This window comes from Gossypium hirsutum, chromosome D05 (assembly GCF_007990345.1).
Source record: "Gossypium hirsutum isolate 1008001.06 chromosome D05, Gossypium_hirsutum_v2.1, whole genome shotgun sequence".
Lineage (NCBI taxonomy): Eukaryota > Viridiplantae > Streptophyta > Magnoliopsida > Malvales > Malvaceae > Gossypium > Gossypium hirsutum.
Genome location: NC_053441.1, coordinates 11,056,536 through 11,069,271, shown reverse-complemented (window position 1 = coordinate 11,069,271; position 12,736 = coordinate 11,056,536). Strand labels below are relative to the sequence as shown.

The following is a 12,736-nucleotide window of genomic DNA, read 5'->3' as shown; positions in this document are numbered from 1 at the left end:
ATTTTAGGCCTCGATGGCTCAAATAAGGGACATTATGTATGAATTTAATTGGTTTTTGACCTGAATATTAATGTTTAAATTTATGTTTGTTTGATCGATAAGTTTCGGTAATGCTCTAAAACCCTATTCTGGCGGCGGATGTGGGTTAGGGGTGTTACACATAACGTTGACGTTAACTACGTACAATCATATAACATATATCAAAATAAATTTTCAACCAATTACCAATTCATGTATATTTTACAATTTATTCAATTTAGTCTCTAAACCCGGGACAAGCATAACTTTCAATTCTTAGCTTCAGATTAAAGTCCGATTTCACATTTATTCATTAGGGACCCTCTACTTTCTATTCCTATCGAAATTTCATAACATATTTTCATTTTATTCAATTTGTTCCCTAATGTACGAGAGTAACAATTAAGTTTTACAATTTAGTTATTTTCTTAATCTAAGTTTAATTTCTATCAATTTCACACATATTTCTTCAAGAAATCAACAATGAAAACTTTCTAAAATTTTAACAGTTGCACAAATTGGTACATGAGCTAGCTAAATTAAGATCTCATAACCTCAAATCTATAAAATTTACAAGAAAATAACCTAAATTACTTGATCGAATGGTTTAGCTTCAAAATGGGCTTTCTTCTTTTCTTCCTAATGGTTTTGGTGGTTTTGGAGAGGAAGATGACAACTTCCAACTAATTATTTTTTTATATCCAAAGATTAATCCTTAATTAATTTTAATTAACCTTCGTTTATTCATTAATTAATCTATTTTTACTTAATAAATTAATCATAAACAATTAATCATCACCGTCTACTAATTGCGTGAAAAAAATGGTTTAATAACCATTTTAGACCTTTAACTAATTGTAATTTCAGTCCCAAATTTTTTGTCAATTAAAAATTTATAGAGATTGGACTTGATAATTTAGTCCCTAGGTCTTATTTAATTACAATTTTATTTAAATTGACTATCCAAAATTTAATTCATCTGTATTATAACTCCATAAATATCTCTACTTAATATTTATGGATTTGATTTACAGAAATGAAATCCCGAAATCATAATTCTTTGACACCACTAAAAACTGAACCGTTACAATTATTACAGTTATACTTCCAGTATGGTAAAAAACATCTTCATTCTAGTTTAATTTTAAACCAATTTTCCTTCCCCTTTTTACTTCAGAAAAGAATTACACAAGGTTTTATCTTCATTTATATTTCATCATTTTGATATTTAAAATTTTGTTTCTATCTAAACTATTACTAGGTTATACTTTTTAGATAAAAAATTAACTGTGTTAAAAAAAAAGTGATACACCCAACCAATAAACAACCCTACATGTTTTGCTTTTTTTTTTTCACAATGTAGTTGTTTATGGTTGATCGGCATTGATTGACCATAAAAATAATTTTTTATAATATTGACTTTAATATATAATTTTTTAATATGATATTAAGGGTAAGAGATTAGGCTAACATGGTTCAAATCGATGTCAAACGAGTGTCTGCTTTAACCACCACTCCATTTAAGTTAAGACTTTTATATATATATATATATATATAAACTTTGAATTTATAGGAAATGCAACTTGGAATAAGAGTGCAAGTTATTTGCAATTTCCTTACCGATAAGGAAAAAAAAATTGGGTCAAAAGAAACTGTCATTTTGGAGTTTTATCAACAATTTTCTTATGTAGGCGGCGATTCAGTATTTTCTGAATCCTTGTGTAAGGAATTACAAAAGAAATTCTTTCAGCAAATATGTGAATTAGGAAGGATTGGTCGACGTACATTGTCCCCAATTTTTATGAAATACAAGACACTCATTGAAGGATAAGAAACTAATTACAACTTCGAATATTTAAGGAATATTTGTACATTCTCTTTTAGCTCAAACAGAGGAATTAAGGTTCCATCCGTATTCTTATGGATAGGCTAATAAATAAAAAGAAATAAAAGACAATACATCATTGAGATTCTCGATTTTTGAAGAGACTTTTTTATTTATTTTATTTTGAACGAGCAAGACAATAGCTAATATTTGTTTTAATATGGTAGTTTAATCTCGCGAGTACAATTATAAATATAATCACAATAATGATTAATGTATTTGAATAGTTATAAATTGAAATTAATTATTATACTACGCAATTGAATTCAGAATTAAATTGAAATAAATCTAAAAAAATTAACATTTAACGCAACTCAAAATTGAGATCTCATTCTCTCTTCAGTCAAGAAAATATATATTTTTATAATTAACTGAGAATGTGATATGTTTTTCTAAATAATTTTTTATGTGAGATATTATTATAGGAAAAATTAATATCAATACCTCTAAAATAAATAGAAATAAATTATATTAACATCATCTTAAAATATATAATCTTTAAGCACCAATAAAACAGTATCACATAATTAATTTTTAAAGATATATAAGTATTATTATACACTCAATCATATTGAATTGATTTAACTTTAATTAAATTACTTAACAAATTAAAATTTTTAGTAAACAAAATAAGCATATTTTCTTCTTTTATAATTTTTTAAATAATTTTTAATTTTGTTTAATTTGATCGTATTTTATTTCTAGGCTTCCAAATCATGTCAACTTTTTTTTTTTTGTAAATTCTTCTTATGCAGACAATTTTTTTCTTTTTTTCTCTATTTTTAATTTTCTAATTCTATTTCTTAATTTTTAATCAAATTCCAGAGCCAGTAGTTTTTCAATTTTCGATTTCCTGCTAATATTTTTTTAGGTTTTTTAACTTTTAATGTTCAGTTTTAGTTTTTCTTTTTCAAATCATTTTTATCAGTTTTTTAAATTTTAATTATTGATTTAAGTATTTTTAAATTTAATTTTTTCTTAGTTTTTTTTTCGGTATATAATTCTACATGGTTGTTTTTTCCTCAAAATTTTAATTATTTTTTAAATAATTTAATTAAAGTTATATTAAATTAGAGATAATATTCTATATGAGTGAGTGTATAATAATATTTATATACTTTTAAAAACTAATGATGTAGCGATATTTTATTGATGCTTAAAAACTATATATTTTAGGATGATGCTAATATAAATTATTTTTAAATAGATATTTTTTTATAAATAAATTTTTGATAAAATTTGAAAAAAATTATTTTAAAACATTTAAATATTTAACTAAAATTAAAATAAAAACATAAAAAGTACTCGTTAAAATCTATAATATTTGAATTTATATATATGGTTTATTTAGAAATGAACTTTTTAAAATATTCAGAATTATTTATTATTTATTTTAATAAATATTTACATAAATAAAAATAGTAAATATTTTAAATTTTTAAATTTTTTCAACAAGTGAATTTAAAGCATTTTTATTAAAAATATTATCCAAGTTACTTTTATATTTTAAAATGATTTTATTTTTTTCATATTACTAAAATATTTTATATTTAATTTTTAGCAATTTATGGGTTACCAGGTAGAAGCACTTAAATGGATCACATTATAGTTGACATTTAACAGTGTTGAACATTAGATTCCACAATAAATATGGGGTTGATATCATATTAAATATTTTAAAAATAAATTTTATGGATAATTATTCGATACGGTATATATTTTTAACTTCAAAAATTTTAATATATGTCTGATTTATTTTTAAAAAATTTTAAATATAATTTATGGATAAATAATACCTGCTTAGAAATTAAAAATTAAACCAAATAATTATCCAAAATTTATCACTTTAGAAATTATTTATGACAATTATGTATAAAATATTTTCTTATGTTCTTAAGGAGGCGTCATTGATTCTTTCTGCTTTAATTGGGTAAAACTTAGCTAATTGTTTTTTTTGATTTAGTTTATTTTGCTCCAAATAAATAATGAAAAATATGAAAATGATTGTTTTGAAAGTCATTGTTTTTGATGAAGGAAGTGAACCCATGTGTACGACTAAACTTGATCTCCTGGTCTCTCACAGTACGTCACACAAGTGAAGTGATTTTTATTTTTATTTTGGATAATATTACTCTCAAATATGAATAACACCATCCACAACAGTTTCATGAATCTCAACAGAAAAATTAAAATTAAAGCCAAGTGAATTAAGAGAGTTAAGTTGCTGAGTTGCTTCCAGGATTACCACAAAGCTTCATCTTGATCGTGTTTTATGTCTTGCAACGAAAGTTTCTTATTTTTGCCAACATTCTTTTAAGATTTATTGATTTAATTTCTAGAAGATATAACTTTGGGAAACCATGAGGCAACAACTTGGTTTTATGGAATACAACAAGGTTTAACTTTCATTTCTCTATTAAACCAAAAGCATAATGTTTAATCGATTAAGGGGTTTTCTCACAAAATGAAGGGAACAAAACAAAACAAAACAAAACAAAAGTCATGACTATGCTAAACCTCTTTCAAGACAGCCAAAGGGTCTAAAAGGGTTAGTGAAGCGCTTTGTTTCTTCTCTACAGACTCATGGCTGAGGCTTCCATGAAGCTGCGATGTCTCCCACTGCTTCCCCTACTGTGAGATACATTGAGCTCATTCCAAAGGACTCTAAGATTTTGGACTTGTGCATTTTCTCCATCACACTTCCCACTGGGTTTACCAATACAAGCTGAAATGGAAGAAACGAAAACCATATCAGCAAAGCGTTAAAACCTTAAGCTAACCAACAATGTAATGTAATTCATTGGGTGACACTTGACAATCATTTACCTGAAGTGATCTTTTCTCCAATATCTTTCTTAGTTCACATAACATGTCGATGCCACTTGTATCTATTGCCGAGACAGCTGAGAAATTTGCTTCACTGTTAGCCAAAATACAGATAGGAAATTCTTGGGAATATATAATTTTTCCACATAATTCATGTAACTTACCAGTCATGTCAATAATTATACATTTCAAAGTGCTTTCATGGCTTTCATTAATTCGTTCTTCCTCCTCTCGAACCCATCTTAACATCCTACAACAAAGAAATTCCGTCAGTCAAGTCAAACATTTGCTCAATAAGATGCTGTATTATAATCTGCTAGACTGATAAAACATACCGGATAGTTTATTGACCTGGCAATGGAAAGATTAAAAGAAGGCCTTAATGGAGTTACCTTTCTTGTAGATAAGTTGAATTTGCAAAGTAGATTGGAGATTCAATGGCCAATATGAGAAATGAAGGAACCCTTGAAGCTTCTTTGTATCTGTTAAGGCTTTGGTATATCTGTGTTCTTGGAATATTCCCCAATACCACAGTGTTTGGCCTGGTGACATGCAAGAGAATCTTGAATATAGAAACTCCAACCTGCATTTTCAGGCACCAACCGAAATTTTTCTTATTACTTCTTACTCTATGTTGATGCTTTTAACAGTATAATACTAGAACAGGTGGATGTTCAAAATGCTTACTGCAATGGCAAGTCCCAAAGGAACAGAAATGAAAAGAACCCCAAAGAAGGAACACATACAAGCCAAGAAATCGAATTTATCGACTTTCCACAGCTTGTATGCTGCCCGGTAATCAATAAGCCCTATAACTGCTGTTATAATGATGGCCGCTAAGATGACATTAGGGGTGTAGTAAAAGAGTGGCATCAGGAACAGCAGAGTCACAAGCACAGCTGCAGCTAATACTATGTTAGAGACTGCTGTTTGTGCTCCAGCATTGTAATTTACCGCAGACCGAGAAAAGGATCCTGAACAAGACATGTCAAAGAGAATAGTTTTAGATTCTGTAAGTACCATGTTTTTATATGGGAAGTATTATGTGAAAGAGTCAATACCTGTTGTAACATAACATGAAGTACAAGAACCAGCCATGTTCATGAGACCGATGGCCATCATTTCTTTGTTTCCATCAACTTGGTAGTTCTGTAGAGAAGCAAATGTCCTCCCCACTGCAATCCCTTCCTGCAAAACATTATAAATCATTGGGATACTAGAGAGAAAAAATCATACAGAAATTAGATATCAGGAACATGGCTGCAGTTGCATGCAAATCCACATAATTTCCTGAGTCATTTAGACATCAATGAAAGTGCTGGTTAAGGAAAAGCTTACAGTGAGGGACAGGATCCCAGTGATAAGGCCAGTCTTGATAGTCAAAGCCAGATATTGGCCATTAAAGTACAGCATGTTCAACGAAGGTGGATTCAAACCCTTTGGCAAGTGTCCAATCTATAAAATATAAAAGGAAAGACACAACTTAGAATTTGGAGAAATTTTTCAAAAGATTTTACACAAAAGTATTGTATCACTTCTTACATATGAGATTCCATGAGCTTTTGATTTAATGCAGAAAACTAAGATCGTTGAGAGAATCACGGAAGTTAATGGGGCAGCTGCTGATACCCAGAAAAGCTTCGGTTTTTTAATGCTCTGCAACGAAATTTTCAAACATCAAAAGTTAAAGAAGGTAGAATGTGGACAAACTTTTTGGTGGTAAAAATAGAGATACTTACAATTTGTCTTGTTGTCAACAGAAACAACAGGAAGCCAAACCCCATTACAATAGTTTGCCAGGACCACTGCAGATGAATTAAACCAATATTAACATGGGAACATTTTGTTACTTTTCAAAAGTAGAATATGCCTCTTTTCTACTTGAAAGCATAAATAACATGAATAGAAGGCATCTCATATCTATAATTATAAAAGGCGCAAGCCTTGTAGTCATTGCTTCAGTGTGTTAGTTTATTGGTTTAATTGAAAGGGGCAGATTTTCATTCATCAAAATAGTCCAAGCAATGATTACGGAAGCATCTGTAAGTGCCCCTTTCCGACAAACAATCACCAGATTCTTGGCCAAAAAGCAAGAAGAGCACTTCCACAATGGCTAACACCTAGTCATTTTTAAAAAGAAGCAAATAAATATAGGGAAGTTTACATTGCTTTCCCTTGGTGAACCCACTTACCTCATCTTTGTGGTCAAAAACAGAGGTCATAACAGGAACAAATTGCATCTTGCCAGTGAAATGAACTATTCCAAGCAACCCCTTTAGCTGCTGTAATGCCACAATGACTGCTGCACCCGCCATGAATCCCACAAGTGTGGCGTTCGATAGAAAATCGATCAAAAAGCCTAACCTGTAAATCGAAACCCGAATCAATTAAAATCCTAATAGATAAATGAAGTAGATTTTGTCTCGCTAGTCCAATATGTTCAGGAATTCTTCTGCTGTTTTACAAAAATGATGATTAAGATTCAGGAACACCCATGTTTAACGGATATTAAGACAGATCGATGTGCATCCACGGTGCAGGAATCTTAAGCTATCAAACTTAATACATTTAACCATGAATTACTCCTCAAGGATAATGAGAAAAACCCATGAAAACTCATCCACTCAACTATATCAAACTTCATACATTTTGACTTCAGAACATCAAAAGAAGTACCTTAAGAGACCCAAAGATGCCTGAAATACACCAGCAAAGAAGGTAGCAGTGAAGGCCAATTGAAGGTAGAGAATTGGGTCATCAGTAGAGGAGACACTTCCACTGAGCATTGTGCCCATCACTAAGGATGCAATAGACACTGGACCAACAGCAAGATGTCTAGAACTCCCAAGGACTGAATAAATCAAAGGGGGAACAAAGCTTGAATCTGCATGAATTGATAGAAATCCATATTAATAGAAGTTATTTATTTGCATTTATCTATTATTGCATTCAATTTGGACATAGAGCCTTTTCGGTTCCGATACTAACATAATCCAACGATAGGTGGCAAATTTGCAAGCTTTGCGTAACTGATACCCTGCATCATCAAAACAAAATAGATTACCATAAAAGAATATGGAGGGTTTTTTCTTAATATGAAGCAATTCTGTAAAATAAGACAATTTAATAATTATTTGATCCGGAACGTAATTGATTTAATCTAGTAACTCAGTAAATTACCATATCTGGCACCCAAAGATCATTACCATGTAAAATAAAATCACATGAGGATTGATTAATGAGAGAAAAAAATCATCTTTAGATAAATAACCAAACATAAATTTTTTATTTAAAATATGATAAGATTAAAAGCAAATTCTTTTATTATTAAAAAAAAAACCGAGTTCACATAAGCAACAAGTTCAGTGGTAAACATTTCTGTTTTCTCTTTTCCTAAAAAGCACTCTAATGATCTTAAAGAAACCGGAATATATTCAGAAACTTGTCCACTAATGAACCCATGAACAAGCATGAGAGAGAGAGAGATGCTGTTTGTGGTTTAATGTTGGTGATATTTTACCTGTGGGATTGCAAGGCTAGCAATGGTGAGACCAGAGATAATATCCGACCTAAATAGCTTGAGATTGTAGTGGAGACCCCACTGACATATGGGGAACAAAGACTGAAGTCCGAGAACCAGCTTCTTACACCACGTTTGGTTCTTGAATCCGTGGAGAGGATCATCAGGGAAAAATATGTCAGAGAGGCGGTGCTTTAGCTTCTGGAAAGTGGTTTTCTTTGGTGGCAAGCAAACATTGTGTACCTCTACTGCTTCCTCTGGTGGTGGCATTGGTATCTCTGTGGAAACCTTCAAACTTGTTACAGTTGTATTTGCAGAATGGCTAAAGAAATCTTCAACCCTGTTAGAGTTTAAACCCATTTCCCTTTCCCCTTTTTCTTATTTCACCAGAAAGAAGAAAAACAAAAATGAAACTTTTCAACAAGGAAATTTTATTGGTTTTTGGTGTTGGTGTTTTGGTGGAACGAAGATGAGCATTGGCTTTGAATTTATAGAGAAACGAAACTTGGGAGGGTATCTATCGGAGGGTAGTTATTGTGCAGTTTGTTGGTATGTGCCTCAATGGGGGTAGTTTAGTCTTTTCAACTTTTTTATTCGGGGTTCTAAAAGCAAAATGAAACTGAAGTTCAACTGCATTATGATTTTTTATGTATTTACTAAACTAAATGGGATAATGACCCAAAAAAAAACACTCAGGCACGCTAAATAACAGGGGTATTATTGAACAGTAGTATTTTTCACAGCCCCCAATAAGCACTTTTTTATTTGTTTTTGTTGCAGTTTCGATACCTTACTTACAGGGTGATTTTGGATGTTGCCCAATGTTTTCCTGAATTTGATGCACCATATTTTAAAATTTGTTATATGTCTTTTAAGAAATTATAACATATCCCATATTGTTTTTATTTTGACAGAAATTTGGATTTTATAATGTAGTATCTTTAGTAGAGCCAAATTTTATATAAAAGAAAGTGGATTTTCTTAATACTAGGAAAATTTTGTGTGAGAAAATAAGAAATCTTCTTATTCATCACACTAAATCTTGGAGAGGGTCATTAGCCAGTTGTCTCTGTCTCTAACACACCAAAAAACAATAATGTATAATAATATAATTAGATTATGTGACATGCGAATGAAAATGATTATTTAATAATTTTATAAAAAAATTGATATAGATATTAAATATATTTTTTATTGAGATGATAAAGTTGAGGGGTAAGATTTATAATAGTTTAGGTTTGAATTCTATGTATTTTTTTTATTTTATATAAAAAATAAAAATATCTTTAAAATAATATTTATCTTTTGTAAAAATAATAATTTTTTTAATAAATTCAAAATTGAATTGTGATTTGATTCAGAGCAACACCAACTCAATAAAGAAATAAATAGTTGACTATAAAATGTGTTTTTTATTTTATATTATTTGTTACAACTTAACCCACGAATAAAAACAGGGGGAAAGAAAAATGAGCCATGTGATGATGGAAACGGAAGACTAATTAGCATGTGAATTGTTGTTTCTAAAATACAAACGAAAATGAGCACAAGCAATATAGAGTATATATGTTGAAACAATTGATAGGCATACATTTTTTTTCCTGAATTAAAATGCTGCTCAAAGTTTTCTCCCCCATTACAAACTTTTCTTTTCTCGGTTATCATCAAGATTTTAGTGCAAAAGCTTTTTTTGTTTTTAGTACATGTTAAATGTATCTGTTAAATGTATCTTCTTGGTTCCCCTTTTTTCCTTTTTTTTTAATGAGCATATTAAAGTTGCTTTTCTTTTTAAATTTTTTCAAGTCGGATCAATCATCAAAGGCAGGGTATTAAGAAGTTTTGTGATTGTTCAAATTTAGTCCATGTTGAAATAAAGACAAATTATTATCTCATACATAATAATCTCACCTTATAAAAACAAATCTCTCTTAAATTTTATATAACTAATAGCAAATAAGATAAGTCAAATTTAGATAGGATATTAGAATGTGATCTGGCATTAAATAAAGGTTAGTATATGCTCAAACCTAACTTTAGTACTTGATTTTATTAGAGATAAATCATGTAAAGTGGACCAAGTTAAAATTAATTAGGTTTAGGCAATGTATTAAAATGTTTTTAACTGATGTTTAGACCTAGTTCTACTTAAATATCAATCAAATTTCATATTTAAATTTGGTTCGATTTTATGAGAAAATTATTTAAAATTTTTGAAAAAGAAATCGGTCACTCTTAAAAGTTTATCAATTTTAACTTGTTACTTAAACTCATATTTTTTTAATTTAATTTTTTGGGTCATATTATAACTTACAAATTTAAATCCTAGTATTTTTTTGGTACATATTTATGTCTTCTTCTTCTTTTTCAAATATCAAACAGAACTTTGATATTAGTCGAATAACATGACGTTTAGTTTTAAGTTCATTATTATTAGGAATTAGCTAACCATACTTGTGGAGTGCTTTACTTGCCAATATTAATGAAGTGTTTTTTTTAGTTTTAAGTTTTTTCTATTAACGAAAAATGAAATCTTGGAGTCTTTGTTTGTGAAATTATAATTTTTGTTGATTAGGTTTGAAAAGCCGACAATAGAAAAGATTATTCTAAATTTACATATAAGTCTAGTCTAGTGTCTTAAACTCAAAAGCTTTGCTAAAAGGAAATTTAGAGAAAGGCGTATGACTTTCCAACTGCCTTTGCCAAAAGGAATATTTTGAACTCTTTCTAATTGCTACTACTTTCGACATTATCAATTCATTCCCACCCCGTCTATTTGCAAGTAGATTTGTTCATAAGTTGGGTTATCAATGTAAAAGGATTTTGGCAAAAATATAGACCCAAAAAATAGGCTTGGACAAAAAATAAGGCCCATTTAATAAACGGGTCAGATATCGGGTAAAGTATTTTTAGCCCAGGGCCCGACCCGGCCCGAATTCATTAAAGGACAAAAAAAATCAGTATACATATTTTTTAAATTTTATTTTCAATTTTTTGGGAAATATTTATTTTAATGTTTTTAGTATTTTTGATGTTTTATATATATATATTTTAAAATTATATAAAAAATAATATAAAAATTAATGAACGAGCCGGGTTGGGCTTGGGCTTTAACATTTTTATCCAGGTCAGGTTTAAAAAAAAATTTAAGCCCATTTTTCAAGCTGAACTCGGGCCTAGCAAATGAGCCTAAATTTTTAATTGAGCCCCGCCCAGCCCATGCACACCTCAGGCCTTCCTATCAATTATAATCCCTTCCTTTTTCTTTTTTTTTTCTTCTATTATCACATTATCACATGCTGAAACATGTAATCAAAGTAGAACACACATATTTATATTTGATATATTGAATGATTTTGTAGAGTATGTAAAATATAAACACACAGAAATATTTATATTAATTAAAAATAGTTTTATATATTTTTTGTAATTATTATCCGAAGGATATTTGTTTAACAAATTTTGTGTATATAAACGGAGTGTTGATTATTTAGAATTTTGCGAAGTTGGCAAGGAGCATCTACCGCCTAAATGCAGCTGCTTAAACTGAAAGCTATCCATTCAGGAGGGTCATAACATAAGGAAGCTCTTTAGAAGCTTAAAAGACATCTCAACGGTTAAAATCAAGAGACCCAAAAAATAGGATTTTATGGAGTTGGTGTGTTACATCAATATTATCACTATTATAACTTTTGGCTTCTTGGTTGAAATTTTGTAATATGGTCCAATCAAATCAATTCACTAGGATAATTGTCCAAGATTTTTGGTTAATGTATATATTTATATGATAATTTTATATAATTCGTTTAATAAATAAGATTATTGGTTTGAATATGATGATTATGAGCAGGGTGAAGTCAGAAAATATTTTTAGGGGTTAAAATTAAATTATAATTTTTACAATAGTAAAAAATATAAATTTTAAAGAATTAAATCAAAATTTTATCATTTTTAAGAGGTTAAAGTGTAATTTTATTTTTATTAATTTAAAATTTTAAAAATTTTAAAGAGTCAAAATAAAAAAAATTCCATTTTAAGCCCCTAGATTCATTATGTGTTTAAATTTTTTATATATTTAACAGTTTTTGTATTATTTATATTAACATAAAATAATAAAAATACGATAAACACGTCCAAATTAACGGGTCGAGGTTAATGGAAATTTCTCAGTTCCCAAATCTGGCTTGCTTTCAAAGGGCAGGACAGAAATTAATCTGGACCGTCTATTTAATTTTGGCTTTGCATCAGCCACCAAGTAGAGAAAGATTCTAGCCTTTGTTACACTTTTTTAAATATGTATAAAGAATACATATTTTATTTCCTTCTCTTTTCTACTTTTGATTAAACATTTATTCTCTACAAAGTTAACTATTTCACCTTTTCTTTTTGTGGAGAGAGTTTATTAATTGGATGATATTTAAGAAAAAAGAAATTCAGTTAATGGAAACGCCTCTTTTAGCATTGACTCTTGCCTTCGCTTATTCTTACTC

The 12,736-nt window shown here is 29.2% G+C and overlaps 1 protein-coding gene across 1 annotated transcript; it reads right to left on the bottom strand.

The window, feature by feature from the left end:
• Positions 1–4,290: 4,290 nt before the first annotated feature.
• Positions 4,291–8,756, bottom strand: LOC121217703 (probable sulfate transporter 3.4). Its single transcript, XM_041093700.1, has 13 exons — positions 8,250–8,756; positions 7,718–7,766; positions 7,406–7,613; positions 6,922–7,093; positions 6,469–6,534; positions 6,272–6,385; positions 6,068–6,184; positions 5,791–5,917; positions 5,417–5,703; positions 5,122–5,312; positions 4,894–4,979; positions 4,730–4,806; positions 4,291–4,628 (listed from the first exon to the last, which is right to left on the bottom strand). Exons 1-13 carry the CDS (start codon positions 8,607–8,609, stop codon positions 4,485–4,487), a joined length of 1,998 nt encoding a protein of 665 aa, XP_040949634.1. The 5' UTR covers positions 8,610–8,756; the 3' UTR covers positions 4,291–4,484.
• Positions 8,757–12,736: the final 3,980 nt, after the last annotated feature.

Bases quoted from the DNA above. Each gene is read 5' to 3' on its own strand.
- LOC121217703 (XM_041093700.1), bottom strand. From the start codon at position 8,609: ATGGGTTTAAACTCTAACAGGGTTGAAGATTTCTTTAGCCATTCTGCA. The intron at 7,767-8,249 runs GTAAAATATCAC...TTGATGATGCAG, and splicing joins CTAGCCTTGCAATCCCACAG to GGTATCAGTTACGCAAAGCT. The intron at 6,185-6,271 runs GTAAGAAGTGAT...TATATTTTATAG, and splicing joins AAGCTCATGGAATCTCATAT to ATTGGACACTTGCCAAAGGG.